The sequence below is a fragment of the Leptopilina heterotoma genome, unplaced genomic scaffold, assembly GCF_015476425.1.
Source record: "Leptopilina heterotoma isolate Lh14 unplaced genomic scaffold, ASM1547642v1 Lhet_228, whole genome shotgun sequence".
Taxonomy (NCBI): Eukaryota; Metazoa; Arthropoda; class Insecta; order Hymenoptera; family Figitidae; genus Leptopilina; species Leptopilina heterotoma.
The window spans coordinates 188322-212184 of record NW_025110946.1 but is presented as its reverse complement, the minus strand read 5'-3'; the positions used below and the strand labels follow the sequence as shown (position 1 = coordinate 212184).

At 29.1% G+C, this 23863-nt stretch overlaps 2 protein-coding genes across 2 annotated transcripts; one reads left to right on the top strand and one right to left on the bottom strand.

Annotated features, from left to right (window-relative positions):
• Positions 1 to 12719: 12719 nt before the first annotated feature.
• Positions 12720 to 20608, bottom strand: LOC122502431 (splicing factor 3B subunit 3). Its single transcript, XM_043612481.1, has 12 exons — positions 20443 to 20608; positions 19651 to 20111; positions 19258 to 19430; positions 18576 to 19072; positions 18333 to 18498; positions 17948 to 18116; positions 17229 to 17380; positions 16829 to 16984; positions 14562 to 15520; positions 14343 to 14459; positions 13762 to 14140; positions 12720 to 13686 (listed from the first exon to the last, which is right to left on the bottom strand). The coding sequence occupies exons 2-12, from the start codon at positions 20045 to 20047 to the stop codon at positions 13198 to 13200; spliced, it is 3654 nt and encodes a 1217-aa protein (XP_043468416.1). The 5' UTR covers positions 20048 to 20111; positions 20443 to 20608; the 3' UTR covers positions 12720 to 13197.
• Positions 20609 to 20983: 375 nt separating this feature from the next.
• On the top strand, positions 20984 to 23729 carry LOC122502432 (phosphate carrier protein, mitochondrial-like). Its single transcript, XM_043612482.1, has 5 exons — positions 20984 to 21301; positions 22179 to 22339; positions 22416 to 22652; positions 22731 to 23027; positions 23119 to 23729. Exons 1-5 carry the CDS (start codon positions 21160 to 21162, stop codon positions 23344 to 23346), a joined length of 1065 nt encoding a protein of 354 aa, XP_043468417.1. The 5' UTR covers positions 20984 to 21159; the 3' UTR covers positions 23347 to 23729.
• The last annotated feature ends 134 nt before the right edge of the window (positions 23730 to 23863 follow it).

The window sequence follows — 23863 nt, the reverse complement described above, 5'->3', positions numbered from 1 at the left end:
TTTGACTTTTGTTTATAACTTTTTTTTAAAAATGAATTTGGACAATTGAAGTATATGGTTGGAAAGTCCTGTTTAATAGGAACATTTTTTCTGTACAAAGTAAATTGACAGGTTTAAAAATGAAAAAGTTATAAAGATTTAAAAAAAAAAAAATTTGTAGTCCAGGTTGGCTATTACAGTCAAGGTCGGCCATGTTTAAAATTCAAAGGGCATTAATCGTTAAAAAATAAAATAACATGTTTGGAGTTACGGAAAATTGATTCATTATTGTTTACAGTTTGTAACTTAATGAAATAACAAAATAATAACAATAAACAATATAAAAAAATAAATATAAATAAAAAAAAGTTTTGCACTAAAATATTAATAAAATTAAATAAAAATATTAATAAGATGATCAATTATATTATGAGTTATACAGAATTGCAGTTTTTGCAAATGAAGTAGCTCGTCCTCAACTTTGCGCATTTTAAACACATAGTGGCCGACCTTGACAGTAAGTAACATTACCGAATTGTTGTAACCATAAAGAAATACGTTTCGGGATTCGATTTTTTACTTTGTTTTTCTTTCAACCATGAGTCCCACAAATTTTCTGCATACTTGCCTTGACGATTCAATTTGTTTTTTATCTTTTATTAATGGTTTTTCACATGATGCACAAAACTTTTTTTCAGCTTTTTTTGTACCGACGTCACAGAAAACACAATTTTCGATTTTCCGAAAATGTAATTGAACAAAAAGTTAGGTTTCACTAAGACAAGCTTCGACAAAAATGCGCGTAGGTGGCGCTAGTGAACTTGACAAAAAAACGCGAGTGGCCTACCTAGACAGTAGGCCAACCTTGACTACATTCCCCTATATTATTTTTGTTTATCAAATATAAACTGAAAATTTAGAAGTTCCTTTTTATAACTGTCTTTTAGCTTTTATTGCATTAATTTAAATTAATTAAAAAGAAAAATTAAATTTTTCCTCAATTGCTGTGTAGAAAGAATTTAAAAACGTATAGCGAAATAAAATTACGTTAATTTAAAGAACAACAAGGCACACTATTAAAAAAATTTACGTATTTTTTTATTTACATAAACTAAAAAATTACTTTTACATTAAGCATTTTATAATGTTTTTTTGTACATTTATTAAATGTTTTATTAAATTGCAATGAATAAAATATTAATTTATATTACAAAATAATATTTCAGAATTTGTTTTTTTTATACATGGAAAAAGTGTATAAAAGTTTTTTCAACATTTTTTGAGTTACCTCTTACTCAAAATTTTGGTCGGTTTTTAAGAAAGGCACATAACTTTTTTTCTTGTTAACCGATTAAGATAATTTTATTCGGAAAATACTCATAATAAAAAGTACTTTAAAAAATTAAAATAAAAAAAAGCATTTTTTTTTCAATTCAAATTTTGAAAAAAATATAAATTCGATTTTTTAATAAGTTTCATTTGGGTTAGAAATTTCTAGAAATTAGAAATTTAAATTTAAATTTAAATTAGAAATTTCTAATTTTTTCTATATACATTCAATTGAAAATTAAAAAAAAATGTTTAAACAATGGTGTAAAGTATAGAAAGTATTCTTTACTTTATTGACAATATTAACAAAAAAAAATTTCAAATCGAAGATATATATTTTTCAAAACTTGAATTCAAAAATTTTTTTTCGGGCATCCGGGAAAAATTGCCCCTTAACTCACTCCTAAATAATTAGAGATATTTAGTTCAGATTTATCATGAAAGTTAGGGGAATTCATGATGATAAAGAATATTCTCGAAAATTGCAAGTAATTTTTTAAATAAATATTGAAAAACGAAATTACAAAAGTTGGATTTTTGGCGAAAGTTTCGGCAAAATTATTGCAAAAACGGAGAGAGCCGCGCCTCGGGTGTATTTTCAATACAATAAACAATTATATATGTTACTAACTATTAACTAAACATACAAATTTATTTCGTTAAATGTTGGTTTAAATTGTAAAATATATTATTATCTCAAATTATATAACCTGTATTATTAGTAAAATCGTAACTATGACTTTTTGGTTCAGAAATTAGCAAAAATAACTAATTATTAGTAAATAAATTAATGAAAATTCAAAATTCAATTAAATTAATTAATTAATTAAATTGAATTTGTTACCAAGAATAGCAGTTATTTTTACATAACCTGAAAAGTGAATTTAACTAATAATTAATTATATACCATTAACTATTTCATTAGTAAAATATTACTATTTGAAGCATTGACTGAATTTTTACTATCAAAATAGATATTTTTAACTTATTCAAATTTAGATAGATTATATTTTTATTGTTTTAATTAATTATAAATTTTAAAAATAATCAACAAAGATTAGTTAAGAATGAAAAACATTATAATTACTAAAAAAATATTCAGTAATATGTGAACAATTTAATACTCAATTATGTAATTAATAATAAATTATGAATTTATTGCATGGTAAATATTGAGTTTTTAATAATAAACTTAGAAACAATACTTCTGAGAGAAGCATGATTTTCAAATTTCGCGCCGGATTTCTGTAGAAATCAGAGAAAAACGAAAAAGAGGCTCACCGACGATAGCAAAAGCCAGGCGTATGATAGTGTGTGTGGTCATATGGAACATATGGAAGGAGTAAGTTTGCCGCGAGAGTGGGGGCCGTTTGCGTCCGCCGTCTGGCACCACTGTTGTATTAACCAAAAATGCAAAAAAAAAAATGTTTATTTAATAAATAATAAAGAGATTTTATCAAAAATAGAGTAAGTATGATAAAAATCAATACAAAAACATTTGGTGTGATTTATATATGATAAAAATATTATAGTAGAAATGGAAATACAAAATACAATTTCGCTTGGGAAAGGTTAATTGTACATTATAATTTTCACTATAATTTTTCATGTAACCTGAAAATAAATTAAATTTAAAAAATTTACTTATTCTTAAGTTTAAAAAATTATAATATTGTTTATAATTAATAAATAAATATCAGTAAAGAATAAAATGTGTACGCAAACGGTAAGAAAATATTTAAAACGTTAGTTATTTTGTATTTCCATTTCTACTATAATATTTTTATCTTATATAAATCACAGCAAATGTTTTTATATTGATTTTTATCATACTTAATCTATTTATGTTAAAATCTCTTTATTGTTTATTAAATAAACATTTTTTTGAATTTTTGGTTATTAAAACCATGTAATGTTTTGAATTTGACACTAACACATTAAAACAGTTGTGTATCTGTATACACAATATTTATGTATTTGTGTCGATCGACGCGCCATCATCCCCGATATGCCGAACTACCGACTATATCGCTTGTTTCCATTGCAGCTTTGACGCACTGATTTTTTTTATTTGAAGTACAAGAAAGATGTTGTCCATCAAATAATAAATAATCAACAAATTAATTCAATTTAGTCAAAAATATTCCTTTTTCAAAAAAAATAACATATGCAAAATGCAACTAGAAAAATCATTTTTGTATAACTTTATAACCTTTTCCTCGAATTTTTTCTGTACTGTAATGGTACATAAAACAGTGCAAACCTAAAATTTGATATTTTTCGAAAAACTTAATGAAATTTTGTATTTTTAATAATTGAATTCCTGTGAAAATTTTATTACTTATGAAAATAATTGAATTATTTCGAAGAAATTTATTAAAAATTTTGTAAATAATTGAGTTCCTGTGAAATTTTGTCAAGAATTTTATTAAAATTTTTCTAAAATAATCGAATTTTGGAAAAGAATTTTATTATTTACAAAAATACTAGAAATTTTGATAAAAATTTTATTTTAATTTTTGAAAATAATTTAATTCTTTCAACGATTATTATTAAAACTTTAAAAAATAATTGAATTTCGGTGAAGAATTTTAATTCTTGAAAAGAACTTTGTTAAATTTTTTTTAAACAATTGAATTCTTGCGATGAATTTTATAAAAATACTAGCACAAATAACGCGCGCGTGAAGTTTCTTATTTCACTTTTAACATATACATATAACAATAATGTAATTTTTACATTACATGTCACATGAGAATAAGACTTAAATTTTTATTCCGTTAAACATGTTATATTTTAAGGTTGACTATTGTTCATAGAAAAGCGTGATTGCCAATGAGACGATAATGGAAGATATGTTTATTACAGTATTTTTGACTTATTAATTATCAAAAATAAATTACATTTAATTACAATTAATTACTTATTTGTTATTTTGTTTCTAATAGTTTTCTAGTCAAAATTAAATAATATTATTTTCATGTCATTAACATAACATTAAAAAATTCCATTATTCAGAAGAATTCTACACAAAATCACTATTTTTCTAAATTTATTCAGGAAAATCAGAAAAAAGGCAGAGAATTTTGTCAAAGGTGCTGGAATAATATTCAATTTCAAGAATTCATAAGAAAATTCTGAATGTTATTCTTCAGCGTTGAAAAGATTTTATTTATTTCAAACTTTTCCTGTTTTTAACAATAAATAGACTTTACAGATTTAAAATTGATTTTTTTTAAATAATTTAATTATTTAAAAACTGTCGAGAAAATTTTTTTTTTATGAATTATTTTGTAATAATTTTTTATTTAAAAATTAAAGAAATAATTGAATTTTATGAAATTTGTATTTAAAATTGTTTTATTAAGTAATATAAATAAGTAGCAACTGTCACGCCCGCCAAATGAAGTATTTAATTTATTATTATTATTACTCAAAAGAAATAAAATTATCTTTACAAAATTTCAATAAAAAATTCTTCGAAAAATTTATGAAAAATTACAAAAATGTTATCTTTTTAAATTATTGTATATGTAACAGCTTAACAAACGCGCGCTAAAGAGCGCGTGTAGTTTCTCTTAGTATCAATAGATAATTAATAATAATGCCTATAGGCTGCGTCTACAACAGAAAAAATAATGTGTAGAAAATTGTGTAATGTATAGTGTAATTGCCCCTGACAGTTGTCAATGCCAAAAACAATACACATTACACTACAAATTACACATTATTTTTTTTATTGTAGACGCAGCCATAAACAATAAAAACGGGATTACACATGTGTAATAACAAAAATGAATTCAAATATTTAAAAAAAACAAAATTTTGTGCGAAAATTATGATTATAAAATAGAAATTATCAAATTATGTCTACTTTTTCGTTTAGTAAGAAAAATAAATTTCGTTAAAAATTAGAATTTACAAAATTTATCACTGCTTTGCTAACTTTGCATAAAATTATATAAGTGCCTTACTTGTGCCTTCAAAAAATGAATTAATTAAATAATAGAGTTGAAATTATCGATCACCCCGAGTCAGGTTGTTGACTCGGGGTGAAAAAATGAATTAGTTAAAGTTTTTTGAAACGTTACTTCAGTAATTTGCGACAAATTCCTCTTACAAATAACAAAAAAATTTGTGAGCAAAAATTTTGAATGCTTTGCTAACTTTGCACAAAATTAATTTTTGCACAAAATTCATTTTTAAGCCTCCCAATAATAAATTGAATTTTTGAAAATTTATAACTAATTGCATAAATGCAATTATTTTCAAAAGTAATAAAATTTTTCGCAGAAATTCAATTATGTTCAAGAATTTTTTAATATTCTCGTCAAAATGTCAATTATTTTTAAAAAATTTAATAAGAAATCTATTATTTACAATATTTTTATAAATTTCTTCGCAATAATTTAATTATTTTTATAAATGGGTGATTCTACAAAAGAGGGAATTTTGATGTCTGAAGCATGTTTTGTATATTAATTTTGGAAAGAATAATTTTACTTTTAATGGAAATTGTAAATCTTAATGGTTTCTATTATGGCACAGAAAAAAAACCGATGAAAAAAAATATTTTTTTGCAAAAAATACACATTATAGTGCTAAATTCTCATTAGTCTGGCATGTCCCTTTGGGAGAATGACAGTTCATATTGAGAATAAATATCACTTTTCAAATGTTTTGCGGAAATTTTATACTGAATTAGTAATTTTGAATAGTTGTAGATTACTAATATGAAAATAATTATGACGTTTCTCTATATCTTATTTATAAAATATCTTCGCGAAGTTTGTCCCCTGAATTTTTTATCATTCGTCTGGCAGTGCAAAAAATGTAAAAATTATTAAAAATCAACATTCTGATGAAGTGACTGTTCGTTGTAGTTGTTAATCAAACTAAACTAAAAATGTGATACCAATCGGGTTTTATTGAATCTTCTAATCTATTAACCAAGATTTCTCAATTTGTGACGAAGATTGTGTTGTGACCAGACAAATTCTCATTCGTCTGTCATACATTTTTTAAAAAAATATTTTATTTTTTGGTTATTCTATAGACTTATGTTTTGTAGATTATTATTCTCTATAAGATAGTACTGAAGGATTTTTTCATTTAATGTTATTTTTCTATTTTTTTAAACAAAAAATGCCAAATTCTCATTCGTCTGGTTCTCATTCGTCTGGCACTTTTCAGATAGGATGTATACTCTCTAAATCTGAATATGTGAAATTTCACTTATTGTACGTTATAAGTCGTCCTCTCGATCAATAAGTGCATATACACTTATAAATAAGTGAATTTTTCACTTATTCTGAGTGAAATTTCACTTATTATAAGTGTATATGCACTTATTGATCGAGAAGACGACTTATAACGTACAAATATGTGAATTTTCACATATTCAGATTTAGAGAGTACTATATCACTAAAAATAGCGTAAAACTAACAATTTTCAACTATTGTTCGATTCTTTGTTGACATAAATAAACAAATGGAATAAGTATTTTTTTATATGAATAAAGTTTAGCCCACTAAAATCAAAGTAGTTCTTTATTATTAGACACTTGAACTTACTTTTACAATTCTATGATTTGTGAAATTGTGCTTATAGAAACAAATAGACCATCCGTAATTTGTTATAAACAATTATTAATTAAATTACAACCAAAATTAATTAAACCGATGACTTTTATTGATCCTCGTAAAAATCGTTACTTGGGGGTTTTCGGGGTTGCTGATTAAGAACCTAATGTCAGTTTTTAAAATTTTTCAATTCAAAATGGCGGATCCAATATGGCCGACGATTTTGGAGAAACTTAACATATTCGTCTGAAAATCGTTACTCGGTGATTTTCTGTTTCGCTTATTACCAATCCGAGGTCAACTTTTTTCAAATTAACCATTGTTTTTACAATTTGTTTAAACAATTTAATTATGTTTTTAGTTCTACTACTATATTTATAGTTCATACATGTATAAAAATAAATAAATAAATTTTAAATAATTTTTAATAATCATAATTAATTAATTAATTACAATTTATTATTATTATTATTAATTATTAATTACTTAAATAAATTAAATAAAAATAAATTAATAAATTATTAAAAAGTATGCATCAAGTATTCCGTATTTTAAATAATCTTGAACTATCTGATTCAAAAGTTGCGAAAATGGTGGTAACTTGTAAATTGTTAGTTCTAACTTTTCCTCTAGGTTAATAACTTATTTAACGTTTAAATATATTGTACAAAATCAAATTTAATAAAAATCGAACAATTTTTTTAAAATTCATTTAATTAGATTCGCGACCTCAAAATCCCCCGGGTAACGATTTTTAGACGAATACGATCAGTTTTTTCAAAAGTCGTCCGCCATATTGGATCCGACATTTTGAATTTTGAAAAACTGACATTGGATTCTTAATCAGCAACCCCGTAAACCCCCGAGTAACCAATTTTATAAAATTCCATTCATTAATTTTTATGTTAATGTGAATTTTCTTGACACGATTTTAATTCTCTGGATAAATTGTTTATAAATAACCATAACTTTTGTAAAATTTAATATTTTGTCTGGCCACTTATGGATGTCTTTATTAGTACCATTAACTTGAAGTTAAAATACTTTTCAGACCTTAAATGAGAAAAAAATGTTGTGTCCAAATTTTCTTGATTTTCCTCCTTCGTTTGTAGAATCACCCAAATAATAAAATTTCTTTTAGGAATACAATTATTTTCATAAATAAAACTCATGGCAGAGTTTAAATTATTTTTAATACAATTTTAATCAAAGTCATCGAAAAATGTAATTGTTCTTAAAAATTTTATGAAAAATCGTTAAAAGAAATCAATGATTTAAAAATGTTTTGATAAAATTCTTTATGAGACTTTAATTTTAAGAAATTTTAAATATTAAATAAATTATTTATTTTTGCATTTAAATTATTGAATTATCTAATAAAAATTTATTTCAAAATGAATTTCAGTTGAAGTTTTACATAATAATTGATTATTAAAAGCATTATAGCATGAATTTTAAGAAATAATTAAATTTTAAAATGGTTTCAAATCAAATTCTTTAAAAATTTGCATTTTTCATACTTATAACTAACAATTCTGTAGAATTAATTATATTAAAAAAGTTTAATTGAATTTTATCCTGAAATTATTTGAAGTGTTTATTTTTTAATTCGTATTTAATTGAAGAATTTCTGAATAATTTAAATTTCGTAAAATTGATTTGTAAACAAATGGATTTTAAAATTCTCAAAGAACTTTTTTCAAAAATTATTAAAAATAATTTATTCCTGTGAGAAAATAATAATGATTAAAATTTATTTAGAAAAGAAGTTATTGATGTGTTTTTTAAATAATTTCAGAAATTGGTAAATAAATGTAATAGAACATTTTTTGAGTGTCTTGTTACGTCCGTAACTTCTTGTTAATATACCTAATTTAACTTCGATACTTATGAATGTATTTCCTATTTTTTATATTGTATTTTTCTTATATGTTATATTATTATTCTATGTATTTCATACCATTGCATTATAATTAGCATATTTTATATATCTCATTTGTATCTAAACAATTTGCAAGTATAATGAATTCAAGAAAGATGAGTAATATTTTGAACCATGTAAAAAGAATAACGATCGTGCATCGATTAGATAACCTGCTATGTGGAAGAAGGTGAATAATCAAAGACAACCTTCAACACGTAGGAGGATAGAAAACAGCAAAGTACGGAAACGCAACAAATGTCGAGTAAGAAGGCATGCCACGTTCCCAAAGGCAAATGGCTATGCCACACTGCAACAGACCCAAAGGCAATGGCTCTGCCACACTGCAACAGACCCAAAGACAGCCTTCAACACGTGGGAGGATAGAAAACAACAAAGTACGGAAACGCAACAAACGTCGAGTGAGAAGGCATGCCACGTTTCCCAAAGCCAATGGCTCTGCCACACCACAACAGACCCAAAGACTCAATTAGCATCAAATTAATGAAGAAGATTCGATATAAAAAGGGGAACCCTTTCCATTCAGAGCAGAGAGTAACTATTTAGAAATCAACCTGAACACATCGTTCAGTACAAGAGACAGAGAGTAACTATTTAGAAATCAACCTGAACACATCGTTCAGTACAAGAGACAGAGAGTAACTATTTAGAAATCAACCTGAACACATCGTTCAGAACAAGAGACCAGAGAGTAACTATTTAGAAATCAACCTGAACACATCGTTCAGTACAAGAGACAGAGAGTAATTTTTTGGGAATCAACCAGTACACATCGCTCAGTCAACATCAGAACATCATATAATTTAAAAGCGAAATCAAGTATATCTTTCAAAGTGAACAGTATATCTCCAAATATTCTTTTCAAAGTCCATTGTTCGAAACTGAACATTATATCCCCAAGTGTTAAATTTGAAGTGAACTTTAATTCAAACGTTTGCAATTATACCAATTTGCAAAATATAAATTTTAAACAATTTCCAAAAATATTAAATTGGAAATAATCTCATCCATCAACGAATACCTAATATTGAAACAACACATTCCAAATTTCGAACTATCGAAATTTGCTCAAGAGGCGACAACCGTCTGGGAGGAACCAGATATTTTAACAATACAATACACTATCTCATTAGTGTAAACAAGAGGTCTAATACCCAACCACTGAGGACAACAAACAAAAGGCCCCTTTTCGTCTACCGCTCATCACCATTGAGATCGGACAACAGATTATCATCACACCACCAGTAATCGTTATTCTTTAAGTAAGATTCATAATTTTTGTACTCATTGTAATTTTGTCAACTCTTTTCTTTCTTGTTGGTTTTTAAATAAATTATTCTCTCACATTTAGTAGGCTCATTGACTTATCCTCATCCCAAATTGGATTCATTTATGAAACCAATTTAAAACGAGGAACGTTAGGTATATTTAAAAAGGTTTCTCGTTATTTTTGACGTAACAGTCTAATCATTTTTAGAGTGTATCAGAATTTTCTTTAGGGTTAGGGAAGAAGTCAAAATTTTGTCAAGTAATTAAGTTTTTCATATAAAAAAAAGAAAATATTTTGCAAGATTTATTTTTTAGAAACAAAGGAAATAATGAATAATATAATAACATTAATAATTTTTTTAAATTAATAAAAATATTTTTGAATTATTTGAGAAAGAAAAATAATATTATTAAATTAAAAAATTAGTGAAAAAATAATGACGTATATTATCTATCAGAATATATCAAAAAAACAAAAGCATGCACAATAGTCTAACTTCAAGTGTGGACAGACTGGACAGAATACGACGATTATTATAGTTAATTTTTAAATAATTGAATTTCTATAAAAATTTTATTACCTATAAAAATAATTGAATTATTTCGAAGAATTTTATGAAAATTCTGTAAATGATTGAATTCCTGTGAAATTTTGCCAAGAATTTTATTAAAATTTTTAAAAATATTTAAATTTTTAGGATAATTTTATTATTTATAAAGATAATTGAAATTTTGACCAGAATGTTTAAAAAATTTTTTAACATAATTGAAATTTTGTGAAGAATTTTTATAACTTTTGAAAATAATTGAATTTCTGAAATCATTTGTAACTTTTCCAAAATTCAAATTTTTTTTGTATTTTTAACTAAAATTCGTCTATTAATCTAGTATTTATGAAAATTGTAAAAATGATTCATTAAATAATTTATAAATAATAATTTTATGATAGATCTCCAAGAATTAAGTTATTTAAAATGAAATTATTGCCAGAAATAGAAAAAATTGAAGGTTTTGTATTAAAATTTGTGGTAATTTCATAGTTTAAGAGGCAAACAAAAAAAAGCATAAAAATTCAGAATTTTCTCATGAATTTTAAAAATTCTATTTTTTCCAGTACTTTTAACAAAAATCCCTGACTTTTCCCTGACTTCACTGACCTGTGGCAACCCTGACTGTAAAAAAAGCCATGGTGATTTTACTATGTCCGACGTTGGAAATAAGTTACACCACGTCTTATATGGTAACTTTACTTTGTAATCAATGGTAATATAACATAACCTTTATATTACCATTGATTATATAGTAAAGTTACCATATAAGACGTGGTGTAACTTACATATTTCCAACGTCGGACATAGTAAAATCACCATGGCTTTTTTTACAGTGTAAACAAAGATTATGCATGGATCATGCAGCAGAAGACGCAAGAATAGGCACTTGTGACGTCAGGTTTCAGTAACCAATAAAAATCGTTTTCTTTCAGCATGGATATTTTCAAAAATTTTACAATTTCAATTTAATCTTTTCATGTGTAAACTTAAAAAAAAAAAATCTTTCAACGCTAATATATAAAAAATTTTTTTGGTGCAAACTCCCTATTAATATCATTTTAAATAATTGAATATTTTCGAGAAATGTTATTACAATATTTTCAAATATATATAAATTCTTTCAAGAAAATAATTCAATTCTCATAAATAATTTTTTCATTTTTTCCTGCGAAGAATTTTATTAAAGTTTTTGAAAACAGTAAATAATAGGATAATAATTAATTAATAATTAAATTTTAAATCTGAATTATTTAAAACTTGAAATTAATATTTGAAAATGAAATATTTTTTAATTTGCATAATAATAAGAAATGGAACACCGCGTGTCAAGTGCTGGCGCGCGTAAAATTTGCTAGTGTGTTTAGTTTGTTTTGTTTAGTTTTTTTTTTTTTTTGCTAGTTTATAATTATCAAAATTGATGGTAAAATAAATTGTTACTGAAAAAGTTTAAAATAATAATTCAAGTTAGGAATTTAGAAAACGAAACCTTTTAAGTCTCCATTTATTTTGAATATTAAAAAATAATAAAGAAAAATTTAATGTAAAAAGCAAAATATTCAAAATAAAATAAGATAAGAAAGTTTATACTTTAGTAAATATAAAAAAATGTTCTCATAATAATAGGGATATTTATGACTATCTCCGAAAAACAAAGATTTTAGCAAATCTCAGTTTGAAATCCTATAAATATATATAGTAGATAAAATACACTAAAAATTCATTATTGGACCAAATACTTTTTTACAAAGGTTCGAAAAACTTTCACTAGAAGCGCGAATGTTTTTTTTTCTAACAAAACTGATACTGAAGCTGTATAAAGAAAAAAAGGGAGAAATTTAAATTCCATTCATAAAAGTTTAGTTGATTGAATAAAGTTGCAAATTTTTCAATCGAAAGTTTCTTTCTAACTTTTAAAACTATCGTATAAAGTTAGAAAAATATCGATAATACGTATTTGAAAAATTGCGAAATTCGTAAAGTTTACCAGATTTTTTCTCCAAAATAAAATGTAACTTTATTTTTAAATTCAAGAACAGGTAATTTCGAGTTAAAATATGAATACGAAATTTTATTACTATTAAAGCTATTCAAGTTTTATTATCCTAGTTGTTTTTTCTTTTATAATGAAAGCACACAAAAGTTTAAAACTGACTTTATAAAATGGTCGTCAACTATTTCATCTCTCACAGAGAAAAACTTTTTATCCCTTTAAATCACACAATTCATCTTTAATTAAAAATATCTATGACATTAAAAATCTCATCTTAATATTGACAAAAAGGATAAAAAATTCTTAACAATTCAATACATTAATTTTGAACCTTGTATTTGTCTATTTCGTTCAACACTTTAACGAAAACAAATTATAATCTAATCGTAATTTAAAAAACAAAAATTAACTTCAAAAAAAGTTTTTTTGAACTTGCAAATACATAAATAGTTTTTGTTTACCTTATCAGTTTCTAATCCAAACAGAATTCTCCTAGTATTAAAAATGAAAAGTAAAAAATACTGTAGAGATCATAAACAAAAGTCTTTATAACTTTAGAAGGCGTAACGCGTTCGAATATCTTCCAATCTCTTGGACACTTCAGACGATGTTTTGTCTAAATCGCCGGCAATACTTTTTTGAATTGTAGGCTCAATTGAGTTGAATTGCTCGCATAAATCACCATCAATGACATTTTTCACGGGATAATAGTACGATCTGAAGGAGAGATGATCACGACCGCAAAGTGGTGGATGTTCGGAGCGCATGTGCATCTCTAAGCTCTGGAAGAAATCGTGATCCTCATTGCTTGTGAATGGCACAAGAACGCCTACAGTCCCACTTAGAGTTGTGTAAACTAAACTCTCTGAACCGCCAGGTATGAGAGTTGCCTTTTGCAAGCACATCACTGTTTCGCCGATGTGAAAGCAAGCAACTGTTTCTGCCTTTTGACTCGCTCCATTCAATAGCCCTCGATCCCATAATGCTTTATTTCCGGTCGGATCTTCATCCACGTCGTCATTTACTCCCGTTGCCAATCTTATCTATTATTAAAACATTTATTGAATTAGTTATTTTCAAATGATTTTCAAATGATTTTCAATTCAAAAGTAACTCACCACAGCAATGTTTCCAAATTTATCAGCAGTAGCAACTGTGTCGTAATCTAAAACGCAAGTCGTTGTGATCCATCGAGGGTGAGTGTCATCGGCAAACACAATCAGTTGATTCTCTTGCCGCTTGTATCTTACAGCGTAAACAGATTCCTGAACGTCGCTCACGTAAATGCGATGGCCAACGGCGTTGATACTGACAATTGCATTGGGGATGTGTTTATTTTCACATTTTCGTAATAACTTCTTCTTTCCCATGTCATATAATCGAAGCATCCTGCCAACGCCAACCAAAACACGGCCTTGATAGGGGCAAATAGCGAGTGGAATCTCATCGACAACTGTCTCATGCAACAATTCTAATTTCATACAATTTTCCGTTATCCTGTAAGAACGGAAAAGACATGTTATTTTTACACTCTGAAAACTTATTTCTTGTACGCTTTTCTAATATTCAAATAAATGTGGTCAGAACTGCAGGGATATCATCAATAATCAGATAGTGTGATATTGTCATCATTAGATTTACAATATTAGACAAGAGTCTTTAAAAGTCTTTAAAAGTCTCTAAAAAATCTTAAACCTACTTGTATGTATAGAGATAACCACCGTTACTAATTCTAGGATTGAGCTGATAATCTTTGGCCACGCCGACAATCAAAAATTGTTGATTTCCTTGATTTGCGAATTTCACCATTGCTAAACTGGAAAATTAAAAAAAAAACAAAAACATTAAGAAACACAAATTTAGTTACTTCTTTCAATAAATTCAATAAATTCAAAAAATTCTCTTGTGGGAAAATTACCTTAAAGCTGCTAAATTCTGTTTCAGTTCGTATTTTTCCAGAGTCTTCCCAGTTGTTGGTTTAATAATTCGAATCGAAGAAGCCCACAGTCCAGGTCCAGCTCTTGGCGCTCCAAAAACGGCTTCATTCGATTCCTCGGTGAGAAACGCTTCGGCTAATTCCCGTGCAACTGCAGCTTCTTCAGCGCCTGCTGCTTCCTGCATCTCTTCAGCCATTTGCAATCGTCGCTGATGCTTTGTCTCCTCAGTGTAAGCATTATGCTCCGTCTCAAGTACCAATAAATGTGCCGAATCATTATGAATTGTAAATTTCCTCGGCGTATATTCCAACGGAAAACTCACTTGATTAAATACGGCACCGAGTTTTTCGAGTGCTAAAATTCTCAAGGTATTGGTTGAAATGGCGACAATACCCTCAGGACATTGTTCAGAGCTAAAGCCGGAGGCAAATTCCAGACTTTCATAAGACAGTGGCGTCAAATGGAAACGATTTTGGTAATAGTAACTCAACCACGAACGGCTACTCATTGCTAGTACGGCTTCATTGCCCTGCATTCGAATTCTAAAGAGTTTTACTGCGCGCGAACCTAAATATCTCGTGCGTGTATCTGCCAAATCACCGGATATTGGGTCCAACACGGTTCTCAACAACACTCCATTTTGCAGACCAATGTTCAGGTAGAAGCTCGATTGCTTTGGTCGAGCATCGTCCGAACCGTCGGCGTCCTTCAAACCCATTTCAACGATACACAGACTTTCGGCAGCCGCTGGCAGTGCCTGCATGCTCCGCGGCGAGAGACAGTCTTTCGAGTCGAGGGACATTATTCTCACTGTGTTATCTTGAAGACCAACCGCGAGATATGGAAATCGTTGTTCACCATATGGCACATTACCCAATCCCATGCACATTACCTCGGAGGGCATTTTCTTCCTTTCCGTGTACTCGTTCAATTGACCAGTCTGCGATCAAAGAAATGCCATTTAACATTTCAATTCAAATTTATATTTTAATATTTTAAAAACATGTTTGCTGTTTTTCATGCTTATTTCCAGATTACGAACAATTAGGAAACTACAATAGGAGCAATGTATTCTCCGCACATTTTACATCTCTGTGAATAAAATAAACTCGCAAAGAGAACATTGTGCGGAATACTCGTTTAAATCAAATTTCTCATTCAGCAAAAAAAGTGTACTATTTTTTTTATTGAAAGTACTTACAGGGTGGTCACAAGTTTCAGTTTATCAATTTCCCTGACAAAATTCTTTTTACAGGAAAATATGAATGTTTACAGAAAATGAGTAAAATTGATGAATTTTAATAATTTCTACAAATAATTACAATTATAACCCTTCCTGAATTCAATTATTATCTACAATTTTCAACTAAACTTCATCTCTGAATCAATTAATTATTATAATTATAATCTTCATAGGTTTTTCTGAAGTTAATAAGGTATAATATATTCAAAAAATTATAAAGAAATTCTTACAATTAATTTTTTACAAATATTTTTAAATAATTTTTTACAGATAATAGTTTTCCAATTTTGAAAAATTAATTCATAATTGAATTTTTGAAAAATATAAATAAAAATGATAAAATTTTTGAAGAATTTTAATTATAAACAGGACCATGATTTCTCAAAAATTTTAATATAAGTCCAAAAAGTAAATTTTCATAAACTTTTATTTACAGATAATTTAATCTTAAAAAATTATAATAAAACAATTCTAAGAATTAGTTTTTAAAATATTTTAATGTAGTTTTTCGAAAATGATTGAATTTCTTAAAAGAATTTTTGTATAATTTAAAAAGAGTAATTAATTTTTTGATGAATTTTAATTAAAAAATTAAAAAAAAATTAAATTTTTACAAAATTTCAACTATTTCAAGATTTTTATTATAGATATATTTGAAAAATTTAATTATGTTAAAAAGTGATTCAAGAACAACTTTTGAAAGATTTGATTAGTTATTTTTCGCATTATATGTAAAAATCAAAATAAGTTGAACTTTTTTTACTAAAAAATGGGGTATTTTGTTGCAATGTTTGGAAGAAAAGTCGAAAAAGTCGTAATTTTTGAAAATAAGTCGAAAAAAGTCCTGACACTTCCCTGACATGTGGTCACCCTGTACTTTTTAAAATTGTGCAATAAAAATGATGTTTTATCACACAAGATTAAAAATAACATTTTCTCTTAATATATCCTATTCCAATTTATGCGTACATATTGAAATAAAATTAGTTGTACAAATTAACTCACAGCGTTCAATTCGAAATAAACCAATTCACCTCCAGTGAGAGCAATTACAACTTGTCGTTGATTAACTGCACATTTAACTATTGTCTTCTTTCCCGGAGCTTTCCATTCATCGACACGCTTATCTGAGCGTATGTGACGAATACCATCGGGATAAACCTAAAATAATAAATGAGCTACTTAACCAATATCAAGTCTGATTTCTAATTAATTAAATTTTTAAAATATTGTCGAGGCCGAGAAACCAGGAATACTTTGAGATTAAAATCATAAGTGTTCCAACGATGCAAAAGCCAAACATTATTCTTGCACTTTATTGCGACCGTCACGTGGTGAACCAGGTGCCGGAGATACCAAGTGCTTGAGAGGAGAAAAAACAATTTCTTTTCATCAATTTTCTTACCTGCACTAGAGCATCTTCTCCTAAAGCAAAACAACTTAATGTTGGTGTTGTGCCCAGAAAACCAGAATCTGTTACTTCTTCGACAGTCTCTCCAATACTAAGTACCAAAGTTGCATTTACGAACGACACAATGATGTATGCATCATATTCCTCTGAAACCGAAATCAAACGCCTTGTCTAGATTATACAATGAATAAAAAAATGCCTCAATCTCCAACTGAAATTTTAAGGGCCTAACACTTAACGTTATTTCATTTTAAAAAATTACATTTAAAAAAAAGAAATAATTGCAAAAAAATGAAAAAATCTTGAATGAAAAAAGGATAAAGTTTGCTGATCTTAATTCCTTGATTCTTCAAATCTGGTAAAAAATTATCCCTTCATTGTGCGGGACAATTTTGAATTTCTTCTTACCTTTCAGTCAATCATCATTGTCTTGGTCAACCAAAAGCCTGCAGACATCCTGAAAGAGAGAACTGGTGTTTGATAAGAGTGTATCAATCCACCAGGTTTATTAATATCTTTTTTCAGAAAGATATTAATTTTTCTACGCTTGATAAAATAAAAAAAAATGTAAACTAAAAATTATAGTTAATTAAAAAATCTACTTATTTCTTGTTTAAAAATTGAGAAATACTTGAAAAAATTGCTCTACGGCCTGAGTGAAAACCTATTTGAATTATTTATACCCTGGTACTCAAAATATGAAATTAACTAACCGTCTATACGTCGCTTCACTGTCCAAACAGCATTAGGATTTCCGGGAAGTTCACTGACAGCCATCTCAGACACTTCGAGCCCATGTCGTAAAACTCTTAGTGTTGATCGTGGACCCCTTCCACAAGCTATGTACAATTGAGGAGTATCTTCGTTCGCAAGATCAGCCACCTAATTGGAAAAGCAATTTATTTTATTCCATTATTTTTTAAATTCATAAACTTGTAGATCTTTGATTCACTTCGGCGTGCAAAAACAAGACGAAGGCGACAAAGAGCATTTGATCTTGCATCATTTCACAGAGAATTGACCATTGAATAAGTCAATCCTCTACTTGATAATGCCTCGATTTCTATAAAATGAACCTTGACTTTTTTAATAAATTACCTGACAGGCCATAATAGGCGACAAACTATCCATTTCGTCGACAAGTACCAAATTTCTCAAAGGTCTTGGTGCAAAGAAAAACGTGTCTCCCTCTTCCAAAGGCATTGCGGAACTGAATTCTGGCTCATCATCGTCGTCGCCAAGATGCGCAATTTGATACAAGTAACTAAAAACAAATATTTCAATAGTGAAATATTTTTACAATTAAAAAAAATTGCAATTATCAAACATAAAAGTACTTACTGATTGCCAAATTCAGAAGCGACAAATAAGAAACCAGTTTTAAGTACACACATACTGGAAGCAACAGGAACGGTATCAAAATATTTGAGTTTTATTTCAGTAACCATATCCTCGTCAGTCTCTAAAGTAATTTTGAAAATATCCCCCTGCTCAGTTTGTGCCAAAAAGAAAAACATGCTTTTTGTTTTATGCGTTGCCGAACAGACGAAGATCATTCCCCTCTCAGGATCGTCCAAATCATTTCGTCGCCTTGGAATTGGACAACGAATATCGTGTTGATCGCCAAGATTTTTATATGTTAAATAATTTTCCGAACAAATAAGTACTCCACTAGGGCCATCATTCCCACCAGGTACAGAGACGAGGAAATTGGCATGTTCCTCGAGAGGTTCAGAATACTTTCGAACAACATGATTCAAGCCTAAATCGAGTTCATATAAAGTTAATGTTTGTTGCGTTCTCACGGCTGCATCACCAGTTGGATCACTATCAGCTTCCTGAAAATAAAACCATCACTTTTAATAAATATAGTCTTGTAAATGAGAGGCAGTTTTTTATCATTTCTAATCATCATTATCAAGAGTTTATAATCAGTGATTCAGTTGAAACACGGACATGATAGTTTAATCATTAAACACCCAAAAATGAAAATCTTGAAACCAAGTAAATTTTAAAAACTTACCTCGTAATCGATTTCCAGGCAAGCGAACATGGGATTTTCGAAACCAACATCAACACCAACGGTGTGATAAACCAAAGTGTTACTTTTGTGTGCCTCCAATGGGGAGGAAATTGTCAGTCGTGCTTCAGGATCTCTGTTCAAAATATACACCAATTTCTGCTTCTCAATTGCACCTAAAAAATCAGTTATTCCGTATTTATTTCTGCTCTTTCTGTACAATTTATTGGAATCAAATTTCAAGGGTAATCATTATCAAAGTAATAATCAAAAAAAAAAAAATATATATATATATATATATATATATCAGTTGAAACACGGACATGATAATTTAATCATTCAACACTACAGAGCAGTGACTGGCATATGCTTGCACTTCATTTTGATACCACTTACCAATCATAACAGCACGTCCTTTTGGATCAATGGCTAAATATTGACCGGGAACAATTCTTCGACAGCCACTTTTTCCAAATGTCTCCTGATGTACTTTTGTAAACGAATTTTTCACAGGATTATACTCGAGGATAACAATTCGTCCTGAATCGGTGCCAACGACAATGTAATCTTTGGTTCCGCCTGTCAGCCTAAAAGCCATCAATGACCTTATAATACCAAAAACTTCGACAGTTAGTAGGGTGTGCACTTTTCCTGTGTTCGGATCCGGCCGCAACAATTCGAGGGATTTCCCTCGCGAAACAAGAATTTCCTGCATTTTACTGCCGGAGAAATTGCCATGGACGGCGTGTGTAATGCCAGTGGCACGTTGGAGCGTCAAATTGTAAAGATACATGTTTGCAGAACGCTTTTCAGCAAAGTATTTATTTCAACTTCTCACGCCTTCTTGGCTGATCATGCTGGAATCAGAAAAAGTTGGAGTTACGTTGACTTGAACTACTTTATTTCACATTGCTTGACGCCGCGCCGAACTCGCTTTATAGATGTCGTTAAATCAAAGACAAAATTCACGAATTGTTAATCAGAACTTGAAAAATAAAAAGGTAATTAAAATAACTCAGTTTTCAGAAACTAAATATAATTATTACTCCGTTATTATTCAATTGAATGACGTGTCAAGAGATAAGTAGAAGTGGAAAATTACAATTTTTTCTTGAAGCCATTTTCGAAAAGTAATTGAAAAACTTTTGACAAAACGCGTTCGGAAATATTGAGAGAGAAAATATTTACCTTCTTTCAGGAAAGCATGGTCGACAATTGTTTGGATGTACATGGATTTTCCAATCCTGTAGAAAATAAAGCCGGTTCAACAGAAAAGACTTGTTCTCTCTGCTGTGGTTAATCCGGAAATGACTGAATGACAATATTTCATTCTCCCTTGCGGTGCGGCGCTGTTGCCGTTGGTTGCCGTGGTTGTCGTCGTTGCCGTTCTCAGCGTCCAGGAAGTGAGAATTGTACAATACAGTTCAAATAAGTTCAGAAATGTTTAAAAAACAGTTTCTCACGAAACAAATGAATTATAAAATATTGTAAAAAGTCTATTGTTGTGTAGAATTGATAAAATATGAGAATCTATTCTTTACGTATAAATCTAAATGAAAGGATAAATAAAATTTGTTTGCAAAAGTTGTGTTTTTACTCTCGTAGTTGTAACAGGGTCGTGCACATAGTGGTGTTATTACAGTTACGTTGATATACGTGATTTACATATAAATGCGACTTGGCTTATCTACCGAGCAAGTCTGTCACTCTATAGATTTTTACATACTCTGTGGTTTTCTCTTCTACCCTTTTCCCACGGGCTGTACACGTAGAACGAAGCAGTGTCATTTGGACACTCAAGCAATAAATTTTACCAATTAAGTTAATTAAAAGTTAGTATTAAAACCCGATAGATTGACAGCGACAGTCACTCAATAACAGCCAGGTGGGAAAGTGGAAGTCAAAATGTCTCCATCATTATTTGAATCTTCAAAAATGACACCCTTCAGCACGTCCATGGCAGGCCTAAGGGCTCAAGGATCAAACGAGGATTGCCAAGGATTAGTTCAAAATCGAGTAATTGCTGCAGCCAACGCTGAACCTGCTGGTAAGTTTATTGTTAATTAAATTACAAAAAGATTCTATTTACTTTGTTACTTTTTTCATGTTTGCAGATTAGGGTTCCTAATTTTCTAAGTGTGCCTCTATCTATTTCACTCAAATAATTTTAATAATGTGAATAATTTGATAATTTTCAAGGTCAAACTATATAAGGCTTCTTTTATCTGCTATAATTATATAATTTGAAATATTAGAACTCAAAACCGGAAATAATATTGATGCTTACTTCTATCTTACAATTAACGATTTACTTATTTACTTTCTTAGAATTTTCTAATAATTGAAATATTTTGTATGCCGCCTTGTGCAAATTTGATCAAAATTTATAATTTGTGTTTTTTGCTGTTAATAAAATTGTCGAAATATTGGGTCAGTGGAGTAACAATGTGACAATAGTTGCATAATGGCTGCCATCTTGAATAAAAGATTTTTACGTGATTTCCTCTTTTCAAAATTTCGCTAATTCGGCTAATTCTGTGGTTTCAATTACTGAAACTTAAATTTAAAGTAAATTTAATGTCAAGGTTGAATACCTTGAACCCTTAATCAAAGTCTAAGGTCACGGAAGACATTTTTCTGCAGTAAAAATAGATTAGTTGAAGGTGAAGGTGAAGGAACTAGAGATAGAATTTTTGCGTGACGCAATTGTTAATCGAGACCAAGGTCATGTCATGTTCTTTAACGAATCTTGAACTTGCGCCAAAATGAAATAAAGTACATGGTCAAACCGTCGATCGTCAACAAAACTTGAATGACACTAAATTTATTTATGTTCATGAAAGAAAACAATAACATTTTGTAATTCACATAGAGGAAGCAAAGTCAATTGCTGTAAATAAGTAAAAATGTTCTTTTCCTTACAGATAGTTGCGAATTCGGTTCGAATCATTATTTTGCGTTATGTGGTCTTGGTGGAATTTTGTCTTGCGGCATAACGCACACCATGATTACTCCCCTGGATTTAGTCAAATGCCGAATCCAAGTTGACCCAGCAAAATATAAATCTGTCTTCAATGGTTTCAAAGTAGGTTTGCATATTCCTACAGATAAATTCCGTAATTTCCTGTGCATTCACAGTGAATATACTGTATATTTTTCAGGTAACGTTAGCCGAAGATGGAGTTCGAGGATTGGGCAGAGGTTGGGCCCCTACCTTCTTTGGTTACTCCGTTCAAGGATTGTTTAAATTTGGTCTCTATGAAGTTTTCAAAGTGTATTATTCAGAAATCGCTGGAGAAGAATTAGCATACGATTATCGAACAACATTATATTTAGTTTCATCTGCATCGGCAGAGTTTTTCGCCGACATTGGTCTCGCACCTTTCGAAGCTGCCAAGGTAGATTTTTCGAAAATTCATCTTCACTCATTTCTACTTGATCATTTTTAAGATTGGATTAATGTTTTTCTCGCTTAGGTGAGAATTCAAACAATGCCTGGCTATGCCAACAATTTGCGTGAAGCGTTCCCGAAAATGATGTCTGAGGAAGGTTTGAGTAGCTTCTACAAAGGTCTCGTTCCATTGTGGCTCCGTCAAATTCCGTACACCATGATGAAGTTTGGCTGCTTCGAACGAACAGTAGAACTTCTCTACAGTAACGTTGTGCCTAAACCACGAGCGGAATGCACTAAAGGCGAACAACTTATCGTCACCTTTACTGCCGGATACATCGCCGGTGTTTTCTGTGCTGTTGTTTCGCATCCCGCTGACACTGTAAGTCACGCACACACAAAAAAAGTGCAAAATAAAGCAAAAGCTTTTCATTGTCATTGTCATAAAAAAATAATGTTAATGTTCTTTAAAGGTGGTTTCCAAGTTGAACCAGGAGAAAGGCGCTACAGCAGGAGACGTTTTGAAGAAGCTTGGATTTGGCGGCGTTTGGAAGGGGCTTGGACCCAGAATCATCATGATTGGTACCTTAACAGCAGCTCAATGGTTTATTTATGACGCAGTGAAGGTATGGCTTCGCATGCCGCGTCCACCTCCACCAGAGATGCCCGAATCATTGAAGAAGAAGAGAGGTCTAGCTTAATTTCTCCCGATCAAAATTAATTGCTTTGTCAGTCGATGAAGCTAGGAAGAAACTAGACGAATTTTAAAAATTCCCTTCCTGAAAGAACGCTGTTTTTGCGAAAGAAAAAACTCAGCTCCTGTATTTTTTTAATTAACTTGATTTTTTATGTATAAAAAAATAATTTTACTCACTCTCCCGTAAATACTGTTAATACTGCCCACAAATCAGGAAGGTGATAATGGTAATTGCACATGCGACAGTTGTTAGTTCTGTCTGTACAATTCCGCATATTGTTAAATAAATCTTTTAAAATTTAGAAACGACATTAAGGAGCCTGTGATGTACGAATATCTGTCGCAATGTAAATACAATGATCGTCATCAATAAACGATCGAATTATACTTGATGCTTATTTATTCTCACCTTTCTTAAAAAAAATAGCTATTTTTTCATTGAAAACATTAAATTTAAATTAAAAAGGGAAAGTATACTTTAAAACTGAATAAAAGTAGCGCAAAAAATTATAACATAAGAG

What these genes read in the sequence shown, in the direction of transcription:
- LOC122502431 (XM_043612481.1), bottom strand. Translation starts at nt 20,047, where the DNA reads ATGTATCTTTACAATTTGACGCTCCAACGTGCCACTGGCATTACACAC. An exon ending in GCTTCTGAATTTGGCAATCA is followed by an intron (nt 18,499 to 18,575) that starts GTAAGTACTTTT and finishes ATTTGTTTTTAG; the next exon opens with TTACTTGTATCAAATTGCGC. An exon ending in GAGAAGATGCTCTAGTGCAG is followed by an intron (nt 16,985 to 17,228) that starts GTAAGAAAATTG and finishes TTATTATTTTAG; the next exon opens with GTTTATCCCGATGGTATTCG.
- LOC122502432 (XM_043612482.1), top strand. Translation starts at nt 21,160, where the DNA reads ATGTCTCCATCATTATTTGAATCTTCAAAAATGACACCCTTCAGCACG. An exon ending in AGCCAACGCTGAACCTGCTG is followed by an intron (nt 21,302 to 22,178) that starts GTAAGTTTATTG and finishes TTTTCCTTACAG; the next exon opens with ATAGTTGCGAATTCGGTTCG. An exon ending in CACCTTTCGAAGCTGCCAAG is followed by an intron (nt 22,653 to 22,730) that starts GTAGATTTTTCG and finishes TTTCTCGCTTAG; the next exon opens with GTGAGAATTCAAACAATGCC.